Source organism: Pelecanus crispus, chromosome 6 (assembly GCF_030463565.1).
Source record: "Pelecanus crispus isolate bPelCri1 chromosome 6, bPelCri1.pri, whole genome shotgun sequence".
Taxonomy (NCBI): Eukaryota; Metazoa; Chordata; class Aves; order Pelecaniformes; family Pelecanidae; genus Pelecanus; species Pelecanus crispus.
Window position 1 is genome coordinate 48,227,428 of NC_134648.1, and position 19,920 is coordinate 48,247,347.

Genomic DNA, 19,920 nt, shown 5'->3' on the forward strand with positions numbered 1-19,920 from the left:
AAGCGGCTGGGCCTGTTGGCAGCACCTCTAATGATCCAAATGAGAAGGATAATATTTACTTGTTTAATTCATCTTCATCACCTTAAAGGGATCTTTGTCATTTGCAGCGGAGGTCACTGCTCCCCCTTCCCCATCTCTCTCTAAATTGTAATCATAAATAATGAGTTTCATTCAGAGCTCCCCGCCAGCGAGCTGCTAATTACCAAAAGTATGGCTTGTAATTTACACAGTAATAAACCGTAAATTTAAACATTACGGCACTTTAAGTTAATAATTTTCCTGCTGTAACAAATAGCCCATCTTTCACCCCTGCTGCTACAACTCCCCCCAAACTTTGCGTGTGTTTTGCCTGTGTACCTGGCACAGGTATTCTGTGAAGAATCTTACCTGTGAAAGCCTTTTACCCTCATCTTCAGACCCTTACTGCAAAATATATTTCTTTCTTGGAGGTAGTTGCTAAGCAGGTATGAACAGCTGGTGCTTCAGGCTGTGTGTGTACGTGTTACGCCAGCATCAAGCACATACACAGGGCAGTGTCTCGCAGGGAGAAACGTGCTCCCAGAGCAGGTCCCTTCTCCTAGGATCTACCTTTTCTTTACCTGCTAGAGGTCATGCTGCTGAATTGCTGCTTTCAGAAAAGGCAAAAGCTTCATGCATACTCCTTGTTTCATTCACCTGTGCTTGGTGAATCCCCATTGTTAGTGGGACAATGTGATGTCCTGTCTCTCAGCCTGTTTCTGGCCCAGCTGACCCCCAGCAACCTGGAAATAAGCACTTCTCAGCCATTTCCCCTGTTCTTAACTGCATCCTTGTGCTGGTCCAGTCCTTGGTGTGCCCCTGTGCAAGCAAATATAGTCACTAAAATAAAAAAAAGCCCCACAAATAAAACAAAATTATTTTCTGCTATTCTAATTAGTTAAATCAGCTCAGTTCAGGTTCTAAAAGGAGAGGGTAAATAATGTTTAGCTGAGAGTGGGCTGGGAAGGAATGGATGTGGCCCAGGGGAGCAAGATCTGTTCTTATTAGCAGCAGCAAACTATTGTGTCTGCTCACTGTGTGAGAGTCTGCAACCTTTTACCTGTCTTTGTGTTTCAGGAGACCTCCATGAGCACTCTGGGCACCGAGAGGCTAGGTCATATTGTTAGTGATCCGCGCCAGAAAGAGTAAGGCCCTTAACAACTGTTGCGTAGAACTTTGGGAGGGGAGGAAGAACTGTAGGGTCCTCTTCCCTCCTGGGACTGAAGGGAATGAAGAGCTGGGTGGTAACTTAAGCATGCAGTGACTTGTGGAATGGGAGACAGTCCTCTACTGATTGACTTCTCCATTTTCTTATTTGCAACTGCTGACTTCTCTTTTGTTTATAAGGCTGCCCCAGTGTGTGGACGCTGCTCAGATGCCCTTCTGGTTACAGTCAGCTTTTTCTTTCCCCCTCCCATATAATGTGCGATTGCAATAACTGCAGATCTTCTGCACAGTATAAGATGACTGAGCCCTGTATGTTGGTTATTTAAAAAGCGTCTGTGTGGAGTCACACTATGGGTGCATACCCAGATGGCAGAAATGATGCTGACAAGGCAGCTGTGAAATTCCTTTCTCTTTCTTTGGCGTTCTGTCTTCTTCCCCAATTAGTATATTTAAATTGTAGTCAGCACCGGAGATAGTTATGGCGCGTATCCTTTGGCATCCCTCTAATGCTATTCTTGTTGGGCAATGGATAGGTAAGGGTGGCACCTCTTGACTGTAGTGCAGTGGGTCCAGCCTTCACCAGCTGTTGGCATCCAGTTTTCTTCCTTGGATCTGAAATTCGTTGTTTTTAATATGAGTCCTGCTGATGTTTAATCTTTCTCCTTCTCCCTCCATCTTTGTTCTTCCCTTCCCCTTCTCTCCCTACCTGCAACCCTCCTTTTTTTTTCCCTCATGTTCTCTCCTTCCTTGGCATTGCTCCCACCTGTCCTTTCGACTGCCTCCTTCCAGTTTTTGGTTACCATCCGTGGGGAAGAGAGATCGCAACCAGGTAAGCTGACTCTGCTCTACCTTTTTTATTTTCTTGGTTTCCTTCTCTCTAGAAAGAACAAAGTGCCGGCTTCTGATTTCCCACACACTGTGGCCTGTGCACATGAGGTAAGGCAGCCTGTCCCTTCTCATTTTGGTAACTGATGTCTTCTGGGCTTTGAACACAACCCATGTCTCTGGCGTTATATTGTCTATTTAAACTGAATAGCTGAGGAATTCCTTTTGTTTATCTCCCTGTTTCAGGTTAGTGTAGGCCTTCATCTCTGACAGTGAGTGGGAGGGAAAATGCCTTTTGGCAGGAGGAACTTTGGCCTCTCAAAATTCCATAAAAATTGGAACATTTTTCTCTTTTTAAATGCTCTGTTTTGTCTTGTTTGGCTCAGGCTTCTACCTGATAGTCTCATCAACAGAGAAGGGAAAAAAATGATGAGCTAATTGTAGTTAAATAGCAGCTGTAACAGGAAAACGTAAGAGGTGATAAGCAAGAGAAGTAGGCTTTCTTTTAACTGAAAGTCTTGTGTATGCACTTCTATATTCTTCAGGAAGTCTTTCATAGCTTCAGTGTTAGGAGGCTTTTTTACTTAAGATATAAGAGCTCGGGTTCTTGATAGCAAAAAGCGAAACAGATCCTCCATTTGAACAGTCATGTTGTAACAGTGTTCCTAGCCATGCATGCTCCCTTCTGTTGCTTTGCAAGTTGTTTCTTGGTCGGCGAGCAGTAGGATTGAAATCTGTTTTATCCTTCAGGTGACTAAAAATACATATATGGCAAGAAATAATTTTCAAGCCCTTGTGCAATTGTCAATGAGAACATTTCATGTACCACTTTTATATTGCCAAAGATAAGAATAATAACTACATAAGCTTTAAAATGACCAGAATGAATTACTTTTTCTTTTCTTAAATGAATTTGAATCAGCTACAAAGGGTTACTGGTGATTCTCCCCTGCTGTGCAGCTGCAGCGTTACTTCACTGACAGTAAATAACAGTCTGACTTAAGGAGGAGCTCCCTGACAGCAGCAGCTTTTTAGTGCGTAGTGCCTCTTCTTTCTCAGAAAGATTGAAGGCAAAGGCCTAGTACCAAGTTCTGGAGTAGCAGATAGCTTTTATGAGGAGTCCTGCTACAGCTGTGGATTATTCATTTGTCCTTGTTTAAAAACGCATCAGTAATCCTAGTAATACAAGAACAGTGTTCTGGAGATTGGTGTAGCACTTTGCAAAGCAGATAGAAATGAATTTCCTGCTTGTGGTGTGAATTATAAATAAAGAGGAGATGCTAAATGGAAGTGTAATGCAGGTACCCCAGAGAAACTACCAGGCTAAACCTGCTATTTGCATGTTGAGCAAAGTTTGCTCCATGCATTGATTGACTAGATTATTCCATTTCTGTCCTGACCTTTAAAAAAATCTTAAGAGTTGCGTCTTCTGCAGCAAGCTGTCTTGCACAGGTTTGATGCCTTCAGGATTTGTCTCGTATATGTCTAACAAAGGATCTAAGATTAGCCTGACCATGCAGTGTTTCAGAAATCTGTTTTAAGCAGTTTGCAAAGAAAGCTTGGAGGTGGGTTGGGAGTGGGAGGAGCACTCACTTGCTGTGGAATGAATTGGGAGCTCATTGTGAACTGAACCTGGTGGGCCTGAGTCTTCTAGAGCTCTGTTTCAGTGATACATATGCCCACAGGTAATATTGGAACTGCTCTGTGGGAAGTTCTGTGCTTGCACCCATAACAGTGACATTTGTCTCTACAATGTGAAAGTAGACAAGAGGCTTCCCAAAAGGGAGGCAGACATTTTGCTCATGGCATGCAGCAGTAGAGCTCTTTGAGTATGTTCTTAGTCAACCAGCATTTGTAATAATGCAAGTTGAAAGAGGGGTGTGCTTATAAGGCTGTCTGTTGTGAGAAGATGGTTATGAGATTTGCTGTTGCACCCCATGCTAGTGTTTTGTCTGAAGTGAGAGTCAGTTCTCACCTAGTCTCACCCCTTGATGTGTCAGAAAGGTCTCCCTATACTGTATGAACAACTATAGGGAATAGATCTGAGCAGCTGTATCTGGAGACTATTTCTTTTAATGCTTTGCTTAAATAAAATCTCTTGACTTTCCAGTTCAATCCATTATCTCCTCTGTACTCTCTGGATGTGCTTGCTGATGCTTCCCACCGAAGATGCTCACCAGCACACTGCACTGCCAGGTAACTCCCTTGCTCTGCTCTGTTGGGGTTGTCTCACTTCCCTCCCATCGTTATCTTCAGTAGTACTATGTGGTCTGAACAATACTCATGGATCTGGAATTTAATGCACTTTTCCGTAGGAGGCCTGTGTTCAAACTTAGCATAAAACATACTGATGCAGAGTATTTGAGAGTCTCAGTACACTAAGCACTTAAGAGTATATGAAACAGTGTATGACAGACAGGCAGAACATACTGTGCTTTTAGAAGTAAATGTGATCTGTTCTGGATTGTGCAGTGAGTTGCTGCAAGTCTGTTGTATAGGTACAAATGGCATAGTATTGTTGCCCACTATTAAAATCGGAACAGAGGGAAAGTGCTGACATGCTCATGTGGGTGACATGCTGAGGCATTTTGGTATCCTGGGTGCCTAAAATAGACCCTCTGAACAGATTCGGAATCACCTGAGGTGACCTCTAATGGCTTGATATCTCTCTCTATTGCTATAGCTGAAATTTAGATCTGGTCTGGCCAAACATTGAGGTATATTTGAGTCTGCATATTTGGGGTTAATATGCTATTCAGGTACCTTCTGCTGACTAATTCTAAATTAAATTCAAGTGTTGGCCTTGGAGGTGACACCTGTTCTTGTGCTGCAGGTGACTATCTAAAGGTAAGGTGCCCTTGAGCATTTTCCCCATGCAAGGAAACGAAGTCTTGCTTGGGACACAATTTGGCTTATGTGCTTGTACGAAGGACCAAATCTGAAAGAAACGTCTGGACTTTCAGCTTCATGGTTTTCTTTCCCTTGTTAATTAGCAAATAGAGCATGAAAAATGTACTGAGGTTGTATGTGTCTGAATGAAAGCTTGGCACCCACCCAGCAAAGCCTCTCCTCCCACTGGCTTCTGCAGGGAATTTTGTGATGTCGCACCATGACCTCATGCTGCTGTAGCCAGCATGTTAAAGCTGGAACGGGGGAGGGAGGAAGAAACCAGCTCTTAAGCATTCAGCTGGATGAGAATAAAAAGAATTCAGAAGATTGTGCATCAGCAAATTGGTTCCTTTCTGTGCTTTTGCCCCAGTGTGGGGATGTTTTGTGCCCATGAAGCAAGAAGATTGATTGGTCTCTCCATTTACAGCTAGGATAACCTTTCTGGTGCCTCGAGTGTTTTACTTGGCACTCTACAGAAGTTTGTCTTCCAGAAAGGAAAGCTAGACAAATCCTGTTCATGAATTCAAACAGGGCAAAGTCTCTACCTTTATGATGATCAGTGAAGGACCTTTCCAAAGCTACTGGTTATGGCAAGCGATTTCTGAACCTGGAGGGATCATGTTTGCTTGGTTTTGCTGAATATGTAGTCTAGTTAACCAATGAATATATGCTTGGTTCCTTCCTCTAATGAACAGGTGACTGGTTTTCCTGACAAACATAATCCCTGATGAATTGTTACTGAACGTTGGCAGAGAAGTTGTTCCATCCCAGAGGCGGCTGTGTTTTTAAGTGTCTGTAGTTTGAGAAAGTAGTTCCTATTTTAGTGTGAAATGTGCTTAAGAATCTGTATAGGAGAAAGAAATATGGAAAGAATGAATGTGTTACGTGGCCCCATGTACGTGGCAAGGACTGAACTCTTCAGTGCAAGGTGCTTGCTTTATGTAAAGATGCTGCCAAGGGCACAGAAGGAAATTGTTCCTTCACAGAAACATTTTCTTGACCATAGTTGTTCTTTAGGTGCTTCAAGAGCTAAGCCATTTGCTTACAGGAGCTTCAGGTGGTATCTGTAAGTGCTGTTCAGCCATTGCCCGAATTCACATCTTCTTCTCTTGCCATGGATGGAGTCAGTTTCAGTAGTTTGTGCTTTAGTAAGCTCCTAACAGCTTGCACCTCATCCTGGAGAAACTCTACTCAGAAATTTGTCAGAATGGTGTGTGTGGGAAGCTAATCCCCTGAGAATGATATGAAATGTATTAGAGAAGAGACTGTCTTGATGTTGTGGACATGCAATTTCTTCAACCTGATGCCCACCGTGCCATGCAAAATTACCTCTCTCTGTTTAGTTTCTGCTATCATGAATGTGTCCAGTGGAGTATAGTTACCAGGTGGAGTCTTTTCTCTCCCATGGAAATGTTTTCTTTGTCTCAGTTGTGGATTTTGGTGCAGTTCATCTAGAAGACTGGTAACCCAGTGCTTCGTTTAAGCAGAACGTTTAAGCCAGAATACTGAGCACAGTTGGGGGTGTTCAAGAAAGGCTTTGTAGTGTCAAGGAAGAGGTTCTATGTGGAGGGTTCCTTGGGAAGTCTTATTTGAAAGGCTGTATAAATTGTACACTACCAAGATTACCTTTCTTGCTTTATGTCTGTGATGAGAAGAGATTTCATTCAAAGTGTATGCACAGCACTGGGAATTTCACACCCATCATTAGAAGCAGTTTTGTGTGTGTGGTGACTGTTATCATTAGTGGTATAATTTTATTTTGTGAAGCAAGGAGAGTTTCCTGCTTTCTTGCAGTCCTCCCGAGGGACGGCTGGTGTATTAATTTGCTGTATTGCCTCCTGGCTGTTCCCAGGCTGTTTTCCTCTTCATCATGGAATTTTTAATGGCCCTGCTGCCTCTCGGGAGGCATGCAAGGAAGAGTACCTCAGGGATCTCTTCCTTTTTCACATGCCTATAATTACTCTCCTTTAAGAGCACAAAGCGTTTGCTAATCATGTCTTGTCTGTTAAGGTTTCAGCTTGACGATGCAGGCTGTTAAAAGCAAGCAAGTACAGACTTGCATGGACAGCCCAAGTAATCCTTCCCCTCTTTTCCCTCTGCCCATTTGCCTTTCTGGGAAAAAGGAAGGGTCTGAACAGAATTTTCTTTTTTAACTAATTCTACTTAAGAGGATTTTGTACTGGCTCAAGCGGAATATCTTCTTAGATTTTGGTTATTCAATGGCTCTATCAGTGGGAAGAAGTTATAGGTTGGTCGTTGGTGGAATGTTGTTCCCTTGAGTCAGGGTAAGAGTTTCAGAAGAGCCTAGAGCCAATGTTCCCTTCAATTTGAGTTTGAATAGCAGGTAGAATAAGAGAGGAAGGTAGAAGATAAATTGTCCCTAATGCCATTTATTGTTTGCCTAGCCTTGAAAATAGGGTTATGGGTGAAAAACTCAATTAAATGTTCCTGCTGGAGGTCATAGGAAAAGTGGACCTCAGATGGCAAGTAGATGTTGCAGGTTTGAAGAATTATGTTAGAGGGACCTCCGAACAGTACAGATGAATCGAAGAAAATTGCTTTGCATGTACTCTCAGTTAATATTAACTGTAAACCTAGAGTTTAATTGGGTTTAGAAGCAAGTCCCTCATTTTGCCTGGAGCATGGGATAAATATGTAAAGGAGTGAGTGATCATCTCCTAGTAAACTGCCAGTTGCTCCATACCCTGGATTTGGTGGTACTGTTAGAGTGAAAAGGCTTGAATGTCTCTAATTCTAATTCCAGCTCTGGAAATATGCTCATCAAAGTAATTCTTGTTCTTTCTTTTCTGTATCTGTGCGGAGATCCTGACATTTCCGCCTCTTACCCAAGCATGTGGAAGTATAGGGATTGCCCACAATTTCAAGCCTTTCCTGAGGCAGCTGAAGGAGTGAATGGATGTTCACAATTTCATGCTGTCCCACTTGACCATGACAGTATCCACTTCATTCTGTGCAACCTATGCACACATCTTCATCTTCCTGGAATTGTCTTTATGTAAAAATGTCTGCTGTCAACTGCTTTAGGCATCTTTCTCCCTAGTTTTTTTTTTTTTTTTTTTTTAAAAAACTCCTTTTCCATCTAGCTGGAGCACTTTAATATCTTCCTTTGCTAAAGCCTAGCTAATGTTGCAGTTAGGGATAAAACTGATTTTTTCTGACAGGCATGCAGTGAACAGCAGCTATCAACCTAGTGTCACATGCAGTTGTCTGAGGCCTAATGCTCCCATTTTGGTGAATCCTAATTCTCTGGAGTGAAAAATAAATTCCCCTTGGCTTTAGAACTTTGCTACTGCTTTCAGGAAGCTATTGCTTTCTTTGCCTGTAAAGCATGTTGCCACTATCAAATCTGTGTGCTCAGCAGGTCTAGCAAATATTAGGACTCTTTCTGGCACAGATACCGTGATTCAGTATGAAAACAGAGAATGCAATATATGGGATCACATCATCTCTGCGTAGAATGCTTACCTGGAAAACTAGAAGAAATGTGTTCCCTTACATTTGCCACACACAGACTCTTAGGAATGGAATTGCTATGTCATTGGAATGCGTACTTGGGGAACAGACTGCTGCTGCACGAAGACCTATGAGATTCAGATGATTTAAGAAGTGGGCTGACGTGTTAGTGTTAGTGATTTTTTGGAATCTGAAAATGTTCTCTAGAAGGTCTCCCGTGAAGAGACTGCTATGCACAGGAAATATCTGCAGTGTGATGTGACAGCAAGAACCACTTGCATGCATGGGAGCTTTGCGTGCAGATTGGATGAGCAACTTGTATTGATTTACACCTGCTACGTGCAGATCAGACTTTGGTGCCCAGCTGGCTCTATAGTCAAAGAGGAGGAATAACTCTGCTTTTGCTATTAATTTTGTGAAGCCACCATCAACAGCCTCAGATGACACTTAAGGGCTGAGAGAGCAAGCCTTTTATTTGGCCTGTGTTTGCTGGGAATATAGCATCACAACAGCAACAGCTGGGTTGTGTGGAGTTTTAGTAGCTGTATCCTTGTTAGAAGGCTGTCTCTGTTGAACATTTACTTTAACATGAGGATAATAGCATCCCTTGTTTGTATGACAGTAGATTAATGGCTGCCTCTCACTACATAACCCAAGTGCTTTGCTTCCTCCAAGGGTAGGGTTAGGATAAAGATTGTCAGCAGAGAAGCTGGATGATGTGAGATTACAGCAAGAGACATACACCCCCAAGTGTGCGATGCGCCTCCTGCCTCCAAGAAGGCCACAGACTGTCACAGTTAGCTCTGCAGAGTCTTTTCCAAGACCTCTGTTGTGAGATTGAGGTGTGTTTTACCCTGCATTTTGACAGAGTGGACATCACTTCACAGTCTAGACTTTTCTTCACAGGTGGTGAAGGTTTCAGGGGCCTGATGCTATTCATTAAAGTTCTTTGTGGACTGGTGTCTGCTTGTGCTCTGTATTGTCTCCCACAGATTGTACTGCCAATCCTAATTTTCTGTTGAAACCCTGTGGTAGATGTAAAACAGTGGCAAGTTCCTGTGACCATATAGTCCAGCATGTGGTCACCTTGAACTGTAGGAGTGAGATAGGTCCAGTGTATGCAATTACAGTTAATTTAAAAAAAAAAAAAAAGTCATAGAATAAATATGTGGAAAAGAAAAGAAAGGAAGCATTACTTCTGACACATTAGACCCAGCAATGAATCTCAGCTTTATGCATAGCAAAGCCCACTTTTTCTCCAGCGTGACCTGCATGCAGAATCAGGTACCTTAAGTACTATGTTAAGAACAAGACACAAATCCATATTTCCTGGATAATTCCTTTAGTTTGTGATTAAATAAAAAAAAATCATTACTGTCAAAAAGAGACTATAGAGTTTTTTTCATATAAGACCATTTTTTCATACGTATGTAATTTTTCATTCACTAACTCCTGGTAGTGAGAGGCTACAGTGTGAATTGGATATATTGCAGCCATCAGCGTAGCTGCACTTTGGATCCTGCTTTGTCTCTCCAGGTGTGTTCTGCTTTTTCCCTTCCCAGGTTAGAATTTCAGTCCTCTCTAGACTGTAAACTATGTTTTCACATTAGTCTCTGGCCACCTAGCAGATCCAGCTGTGACTGAGCACAGTGACTTTGGTTTTTTCTTATGATCAACCAGCCATAGTCCAAAAGTAACCAGACAGTTATTTTCTAATTACTGTTTGTGCAACACTGAAGACTTCAAAGTATAGATGCCCAGAAGAGATTGCAAGCCAGTAAGGACAGAGTAAGTGCCATTCTAGTTTCTCAGTTTTGGGCCCAGGTCTTTCATCCCACAAAGCTCTGTGCCTCAGACTTCTTCACAGAGGGGCTTGTGACAATGCATGAATGTGCATTTTCTGTCAGCCTTTCCTCTCAGCCCTGTTCTGTTCTGCTTCAGAGTAATTTTTAAACTGTTCAGAAGAGTTGTTAAAATTCAGCTTTGGCAGAAAAACTAATTCATGGTTGCAGCCTGTCAGTGAGACTTTCACAATTTATAGTTCAGCCTGTCCCCTGCAATGTTCTGTGCTGTGCATACCCATGATCTGACTTTCCTGCTAGTGGTGTTTCTAGGAATCTGCTGCTAAACTGGGATTCACCAACTATATTGTCTTACTGATAGAGCACCTGTATGCAAGCTAGTGATTAGAAATTTAGATTGAAAAGTGTGGTATCTACCAAAAAATGCATATTTCATAAATTATACCTCAGACACCCTTTCTGTCCACGTCTTAATGAGGACTATAATCCCTGCATGCATTCTTCTGCTCCTCTCTCTCCCAAGGTACCTACCACCTGGAGATTCCCTGTATGCAGATTTATGGTGCCTGTAAAGTGCACCAGCCACTTGAAACTGACACTTTTACCACCAGGTCAGACAGACCCAGTGAGTAATCAATAGGTTCCTGATTTACTAACTGAAGTGTGGGTGATCAATAAGGGATAAACGTGAATGAAATACATGTTACAGAGACAATTTATGACCTCTGAGCCTTTGTGTGTCAGAGGCAGGCCTGCTAGATGCAGCGTCCTTGCTATTAGTCTCCAGCTGGAGTATGATTTGCCTTTACTTTCACTACAGGAAGGGATTCTGAGATCTTCATATTCTGTTTTAATTTTTTTTTTTTACTCCTGTGTAATCATGGGGTAAGACTAGATGTGGTTTGAGCATGGAGCTGAGGGCTAGGAGCTCTTATTCAAAATCTAGCTGTAACATTTGTGAACTGGGAAAAACTGCATAAAGTCTCTTGGAAGTGATAGTGCATACTTCTTTCCTAGTCCGTAGTGATTCTCCACCAAGGATCAGCTGGCTAATGTTGGTGTAAGTTCATAAAATTAAAAAGGGAACATTATTATTATTATTATGCGATACAAATGAGTTGGATTATTATATATAATTATGTAGTCATCTAGTTAGTAATCTAATACTGTGTCACTGATGCAAAATAAAAAAAAATGAAGTTCCACTTGATTGAGACTGTCTTTTCCTTGGGCTGTGTGTGTGCCTAGATGTTTCAGAATACGTGGTAGAACATGTGCTAAAATACTATATATAGCCACTATCATAATTATGTACGAAAGCAGTTTTTAGCATATACGAAGTCACTTAGAGGTTAGTCCCTTATGTGTACAAACACAAGTTTTGAATATGAGGTCTATATGTTTGCTGGTATTTTTGAAAGCCTTTAGTTCATGATTTCAGGAGGCTTCTGTGTCTGGTTATACTAATATGCATGTGAAACATCGGCTGCCAGTGAAACTTAGCACAACTTAAAAATTTTTGAAACCACTCCTTAATGTCAGATTTAGATGACAGATCTTGTAGACTTCTTGCAGAACTTTTGAATTTTAGTTGAGAAGACAGAACGGTAGATATGAATTTCTTACTTTGTGGTTACGCATTTGTTACAGGTAAGTAGGTAGACCCAGCAGCATTCAAACAATTTATAGTCTTGGCTGGTACGGGAAATTTTTTGTGCTCCCTACATTGTTCTGTATAGCTACAACAGCACGCTCTGGTTTTGCATAAATTCAGCATCTAAAATTGTATATATTATAAATATGCTGCTTTTTTTTAAATAGATTTTGACATGGAAATATGAAGCCATGAACTTCCTTTTATCTAGAAAAGATTTCAGTACTTGATAAATATGTTTGTTAAACTTTCAGGATTGTTTTTTTTAAATCAAAATAACAAGCTTTAAAGACACAGAAGCTTTTCATCACTTAATCATCAAATTTTATACGGTTCCAATCTTTACACCATGTAAGCACCTCACAATCTTTAATGGATTTTATTTGCACTGTAGTTCTGCATTTTGCACATCAAATCTGATGCAGAGAGCGACCAAGGAACTTGCCAAAGAAACTCTGTTATCTCAGACAAAGCAGGGATTTGAACCCAACGTCATTGTTAAATTATGCATTTGTATTCATTATGGATTGTATTTGAGAAAATTTTCTGGTCTGCTGCCAAGACTGTCTTTTTCTGAATTAAACTTCTTCCTACATCTAGAACTTGGAGGAGTGCTCAGTTCAAGTCAGTCCCAATAATGCAGGTTTCTTCTTAATTGGCAAATGGTTAAACTGAAGTGGTCATCAGTAGGCTTCAGACTTAACAGTTGGTATGACCAGGACAGATGATGCCTTTCAGCCGGTTTACAGGTGCAGTGAGGCTGTATTACCATAAGCCAGATTCAGCTGTTTTCACAGCACTTTGATACAGAATTCCTAATTTGAAAAGGCATGAGAGAGTTTTGCATTCCTAACTTTATGAACTTACTACTGTAGTGGAAACAGTATGCACGGACATTTGGAATATAGGTACATTCTAAGATGACTCCACAGTACTAAATAGGTTGCAAAATAATTTCTGAATAAGGGAGGAAATATCATGCAATTTCTTTAAAGAGCAATCTTGCAGACATTTGTTACACTTTATAGAAATAATGGTAGGACATGCGTGGTATCACTGCTTGACTACATCTTTACTTATGCAAAGAGTTACTTTAAAGTTAATACAAAACCAGATCCTTTAAAGGCTAAGAAATAATTGTTCTTCTGAGCAGTTTATGTGTGTGAGCTCTTAAAAGAAATGGGAGCATAATGGTATATTAATGAAGAATGTGGGCAAAACTTCCCTGAGAAGCTTTTGATTTCTGCTGCCTACTAGTTAAGAAGCTGATGGGAAGGTGGGAGTTGGAGGGCGATTGGCCAGAGTCTTACAGGAAGGTGATACTGGAACAGAGTTTAATTTGTTTTAATTTCTCTATAGGCAAGCAAATGTACACCTGGGTCCACCGTGTTCAAGGGACATCAAGAGGAAACGAAAGCCAGCTGCAGCCTCCATGTCCAGCCCAACATCAGGTAACCTGGATTTATCTGTGTGCCAGCATTTCTAAAGTCATGTCCCTCTTGAGCAAAGTGCCAGAGTCACAATAGTCAAAAATAGCATTACCTTGATTTGAAGCTAATGAAACGTGTGTGAGAAAGGCAATGTATGAGAGAGAATATCATGTGTTCTTGCATAGCATCAAAAGCTGCCTACTAAACAAATCTGTGATGATGCAGCTATGGTAAGTTAATATAATTTACAGTGCTTCACTGTACAGTGGGTAATAATCTGTTTACTCATAAGGTCTTATTTCCACAGTTCCTAAATTATGCAGTACATGGCAATAAGGAGGTGATCGGTATACACAGTGTGTTCCTTCAGTGTTGGGCTGACATTAGCTGGTGGCTCTGGTGTCCTTTTTTGGGGTGTTTCTAGACACTTTCACAGGAGCACAAATCTGGCAATTTTTGTATCATCACTGGGTGGGACCACCTATTCCCTGGGAGTTGTCTTACTCTTGTGCATGAAAATAGTCACTTCTTTCTTTTTCCTGCTCCGGGGATGTAGTGATTAAAATGCTGATCTATTTTTTTGTGGCATATTTCTGAAAAGTGATTGATTACTTATCAGAATCTGGAAAAGTTTTAATCTGCAGAACATAGAGGGGTTTAGGAGACTTCTTTCTGGCCTCTCACCCTACCCCTTTTTGAAATATTTTGCCTACTATCAAGTGACCCATGTTCTTCCAACTAGCTTATTAAAAAACTACTGTTATAATCCAGTAACAAGGCAGTGGGTAAGCTGATGGGGAAACATGGTGATGTGGAAACAGTGGGGAAGGCCAAAGGAACTGATGATGAATATGAGGAACGAAGTTTGGATTTCTTCTTTGGGCTGGTGGATAGACAGTAGAATAACAAAGTGGGAAAGAAAGCTGTGCTAGCTCTCCAGGCCACAGATCTGGATTACAGACTGTCTGAAAGGTTCTGTATTAAAAAAGAGGAGGGAAAAACCCCATTAAATTAATAATCTGTTGCTCAGCAAAAGTGTCATCTGTTATTGACTGTTTATTTAGGATATTTTTTCCTGGCTTTTGAGTATTCCATGCTAGGATATTCAAACTTCTGTAGTGAAAGGGTTAGTAAAGTCATATATCCGTAGCCACAGAATTTTAGTTCTGGCATACTAGGTTTTCTCGGTATGAATGCTAGTGTCTCACTGTCCCCTGTTACCTGTCCATTTATTTGTTGTTCAGAGTGTATTCTGTACTGCATTCCTGGTCACTGTCTATAGGGAGAGCTTCTATTTCTATGCCTACATATTTCAAAATATTATGTAAATTATACTTACCTGACTAGGCAAATTGTATGGTGAACAGTTTTTGAAGAGTTGAATCTGTATCTGGAGTGGAACTCAGCACTGGAAAATAGCACAGAGGTTTGAAAGTGGTTTTTTTTTTTTTTTTTAGGGATGAGGGAGACAAAATTAGAGTATATATTACAAAATAAGGAAGGAGTGTAGTTACTGGAATCCAGACAGGATGCTTGTGCTGATCATCAAGAGAAAAGTGCTGCAAGATCTTGAAGGGTCAGAAATGGTAAAGATCTTTTCTTTAGACCCTGTTCAGAAATATTTCCAGCCAAGTTAATGCCTGTGGGCTTGCTACAATACTGACTTGTGGAAAGAAACTTTTATGATTGGATAACTGAAGCTGTGTCCTAGCTGACTTTCTACAGCAGTCTCCCAGTTGTAGCTGGAGCACAACCTGGGCATGTAACTTGGAAACTTCTGAAATCTCATATTATTTCTGTCAAAAGTGATCTCACTGTGGAATTACTAATGCCTAAAGAAATACATGGGATTACTCTGCAATAATGTAGAAATAACTGAAGACTCTTATGCTTGTTAGACATTGATGAGATAAATACAGATTTTTTTTTTCCCTTGCCACACATCTACTTGTCCCTACATAAATGTCTTATACTGGGGTTCCCCTGTACCTGAGGAATCAAGGCAGCCTTATTTTCTCACTACAGACGCTTTTTATATTGTGGTGTTTTACTACTTCTGCAAAAGATGAAACACAGGTGAATCAGAATGCAGGCCCATGCCTGTCACTGCAGGCACACTGAGTGCTGAATTTCTTCACCTTTAAATAGCTCCTTAGCTGAGTCCAACTGCTCTCGTCTCACTTGTTGACCAGGTCCTGCTTCAGTGATCTCCTTTTTTGCAACCTGAGTGCCCCATGGAGGTGAAGGACACAGCCTGAGCTGGCTCCATCAGTCAGCAGAACAAATGGGCTTGCTCTGCTGAACATCGGGCCATCTCGGATTCCACTTCTTTTGTAGAGATGAGTGATGAAGAGGGGCTCGTTCTGCTTTGCCGCTGTATTAATACACATCAGGGACCAGCTCCCGGCACTAAATCACGCTACTGCATACATCTGTTATCGGACTCCTCACCAGTGTGATGAACAAGACTGCAGATAGAGGCTTCCTCGTGTCATTCTTTATAAGATTTTCCTAAAAGAATAAATAGCTCAAATCTCTGCCAACACTCTCCCCTGTCATTGTGATGAATTTAGCTTCTTTCTTAAACATGCAGCTACAAATCTTCCCCTGTCACCTCACCCACCCCCCCACCCCCCCGAAAGTTTGGAGTTGAATTTGGCTGAAATCAGAAGATGCTAATAAAAGGCATATGAGATGTGGATGCTATCTCCCTTCTAGCTGCAGGAATGAGAGAAGGGGAGCTAGAGATATGTTTATTTGGGAGCCAAGCAAACTAAGTTTATTCTGTGTCTTCTCACATACTTTTCATGAATAGGAGTATTTATGGGTTCTGGGAAAGGATCTTTTCTCAGAGACCCTTGTTTGAATATCAAAAACTATGCATTCCTGTAGCAGAAGTGCCTTGGTCTCTACTGTATTGTTGTAGCTTTAAACTTCTGGTATTAGTCCTGCCCTTTGAGGCTAACTGGCCTAAATACCATAACTGAGATAGCTGTTAAAGAATAGCATTTTAGAAAAAGGCATGGCTGCTGAGAGGAACAAAAAGTGAGTAGAAAATTCAGAATTCACTTGCACTTCAGGAAGTGACTGTTATCAAAAGTAAGTTGGGCAAACTTCTGCAAATGTTGAGAGATGGAAAATGAAAGTTAGCGCTTTCCACACTAGACAATTAAGCAGTATGTGAGCCCTAAAGCATGAGGCGTTCACCAGGTAAGAACAAAAGTCTGGCTGGTGTAGTTTGGCAGTAGAATAAGGAAATCTGGATGAAGTAAGACTGGCTGTACCGGATTAGACCAGAAGTTCATCTAACTCAGTGACCAACAGCCAGTGCCTAGGGAAGAAGAAAGTCTGTAGTGATAAAGGTCCTTCGAACTTTCAGTGATCTAAGACTTAGGGGCTTCAAAAGGCATGGACACTGTCCATATGTTTAGTTACTTTCCGTTGCAGTGCAACAGATTTGGAATAGTGTCCTCAGTGGCACAGTAGAACTTGTCTGAGAAATACTGTATAAAATGTTATTCTCATGGTAGTTATTATCTGGTTTGAAAGGGGTCTGATGAAGACTGTCATGTCTGTCTTCTGTTTGTCAGAATAGACCACAAGTATAGATGGTTGTGAAAGAAATGGTGAACAACTGTCTGGCTTTACACTGAGGTTTTTAGTGTTTATGTGGTCCAGTGCCCTGTATATGTAGCAGTGCACATGGTAACTGGCATCCTATTCAGGTATTACAGTGAGTCTGGGGTAAAAATGTGCATAAATAGATTTTTGTTTGCCTTGGCATGTATTCACACTTCGCTTGTGAAAAATAAAAATTTCTAAATGGTGCCAGTTAGCAGCCTCTGAAAATGCTTATCGGAGAACAGTCTGATGAGTAGTAGCAATTTGGTGAAATTTCCCTGTCCTATTTCCTGATAATGCATTCACTCTTTGTCATGGTGTGATGGTACCCAGTAGCAAGAAGCCTGTTTCAGTCCTTTGCTTTTTTTCTTTTTATGAGCAAAGATGGAACGCCTGAGTGGGGAGGCTGCTAGCAAGGAGCCCATAGTGTAGTATTGGTGGTCATTATTAGTTTGAGGACTTTGACTTACTTTTTTTTTATATATTTCATATGACCTTCAGATGGAGGAAGATGATGGGTTAGAGGTAAAATATGCAATGTACTGTTATCAGCTGTGTTGTTGTGGTTGTATGGGAATGACTTACTGTTTTGGATGTACAGAAGCAGGATTGTTGGGGTTCCAGATCTACTGAGTGTGGAACCTGAAGCATTGAACCAGCTTTTTATTTAAACTTCAAAGCAATCAGTCCTCTAGTTGAGGCTTGTTATGGCCTCTTTATCCTTCATCCACTACAGAGCAGCACATGCAACTTGTAGTAAAAACACACAAACAACTATTATCTATTGTGAGAATACAATGAAAAAAGAGATGTGTTTCATACTGAAGCAGTTGCTTATTCAAAAAAATTCTGGTTGCCCCAAAGACTCCTGTGGCAATTGTTCTTTTTTTATTGTGCCCTGTTCTGCTTGTGAGGATTGAGTGATTAGGATACTGAGAATGGGAGTAAACTCTCAGATCTCTAGGTTCCTGACAGTCCTTCTGGAAATTTGGGTGACTGTTGGGTTGAGCTATGGATCTGCAAATCTCTCTTGCTAATTATAGCCTGTCCCATTTTGAAGCAGTGGTTGTACTGAGAAAATGAGAATGGATTCCAACCTAGCTTAGCAAGTAGCTTCTTGTTATAATATGCTGATTTACCATATTGGATATATGTGGAGGTTCACTGCCTTTACTGGGTAAAGAGGAGAGGTATATTTTCGTCTTTAACTGAGATTTGCAACCTGAAATTTGCCAAGCCTTCAGAGACTTTGAAATTCTCAGATACAGGGTTAATTGAGTCTTTGTGGTGTGTTAAGTTATCTTCAGTTGAGTGATTATGAATTGATTCAGTTTAAGTATGGGACAGCTAAAGCTCTTGATTTTCAACGGGAACTCTGCCTGAGGGAACTAGTTAGTGGACTGGGAACGTGGAGTTCTGAATGTGAGAATCATAAGGGCAAGGGTGTTAGTGCTATCAAGAACCTGTATTTCAAAGGAATTTGGCAGGGCAACTTGTGGGAACTTGGTAAATAACACCTTCATATAAGAAATAACATATAGGAAGCGTTTGCCATAAAGTCACTTGTTCTAACTTTTTTTTTTAATTGCCCTTTCCTACTCTCTTCCTCTGTTCCCCCTTTCCTGCAATTTTATGTTCCAGCAACTTTATCTGTCCACATGGATGCAGCAGAGTCAGAGCTACCAGCAACACCATCCCTGAGATCCCAGAACTCTGAGTGGACAGGGAAAACACCAGCAGCCGAGAAAGCCACTATTGCTGCCTCCAGTAACTTTTTTAAAATGCCACCAGAGAAGAGCCCTGGATACAGCTAAAAGGAAGCATTACAACTGTAAAAGCTTGCTGGATTTTGGAAGTGTTTGACTCTGGTGTGTGTCTTCACCAAACATCTTGTTTGGCAGTAGTGATATCTTCAGTATTGGTGCATGATGTGTGCCATCATCCAGACTGATCTGCGTGCCCCACATACCTAAATCATGTTTGTGAATCTATGTTTAAAAAAAGGTAATCAGTGTTGGGACTGCAGTGGCTTTTAAAAATGTTCTTGCTATTGCTGTATTTATTATGCATTCATCTCCTTCCCTGATGCCAGCTCATATGTGCTGGGTCATGTACAGATTCTTTTGGGTTTTCAGATCTTTGTTCACTCCCTGGACATGTTGCTTGTTTGTGCGTTTGGCGTTTTTTTGGTGAAAGTCCCACTACCACCCAGGGAGGCAAAAGTCCCCCTGCTTTCTTCCAGGCCAGGAGGATTTCTTGGCTGGGGAAAGAGGAGGAAATGCAAACAAGTTGAAACATCGAACCTGAATTCTGTATTAGAATGTTTTCAGGCCATGTGCTAATGGACTCGAATCATGTTGCTTCTAGTGAAGCAAATATGGTGCTTGTCCATTCAGAAATTGCCATTGGCTCACTGGCAGCATGGTCCATTAGACCTTTTCTTTCTCCCTTGTTCTGAATGTCTTTAGTCTTGCTTGTGTATTGCATGTTCTTTCCTAAATCTCCTAATGGATAAGGATTTGGGAGAACTACTTGGACATTAATCTGCAAGCTGGTGTCCTGGAAAGGAACCTCGGCCATTGAATATCCTTGGAGTATGGTAGAGGATATACAAAACTTCCATTTCTTGGTGTATAAATTAAAAAATAACTGTTAGCATTTCTAAAGGATGCTTGCCGTTGAAGTTAATATGCCATTGAACAAAAAGCCATTTAAAGTATCGCCTGAGTTCAGAGCATTCTGGGTATTGATCAGACCACTTCTGTCTCATGTTTTCCTCCCTTCAAAAAGTATTGTCTGCTATATCTACTGGAGGTGTCTCCACCTACTGATGATTGTACTTACTCTGCAGCATACACTAAAGAGATTCTCTTCTTTTCATAGCACTTCCACTTGGTCCCCTGTTACTTTCTGTGTCGCAGAATATATGGAGAGTGATTTCTTCCCTCTCTTCTCTTGAATTCTTGATCACACTCCACTTACTTTTCTTGAATTACTCTGTCTAGAACTTACTTGGGGCTGTGTTTCTAGAATATATACC

General features: G+C 41.1%; 1 protein-coding gene across 3 annotated transcripts in view; it reads left to right on the forward strand.

The window, feature by feature from the left end:
* Positions 1–19,231, forward strand: part of GPATCH2L (G-patch domain containing 2 like) — a 31,685-nt gene extending 12,454 nt beyond the window's left edge. For 2 of the 3 annotated variants that reach the window (XM_075712757.1, XM_009488858.2), the window contains 5 exons: positions 1,096–1,163; positions 2,067–2,121; positions 4,121–4,206; positions 13,189–13,280; positions 18,522–19,231. In XM_075712757.1, coding sequence (XP_075568872.1) covers positions 1,096–1,163; positions 2,067–2,121; positions 4,121–4,206; positions 13,189–13,280; positions 18,522–18,694 — 474 coding nt within the window. In that variant the 3' untranslated portion in view covers positions 18,695–19,231. The remainder of the gene's footprint in view (positions 1–1,095; positions 1,164–2,066; positions 2,122–4,120; positions 4,207–13,188; positions 13,281–18,521) is intronic. The other variant, XM_075712758.1, reaches the window with a different exon arrangement.
* The last annotated feature ends 689 nt before the right edge of the window (positions 19,232–19,920 follow it).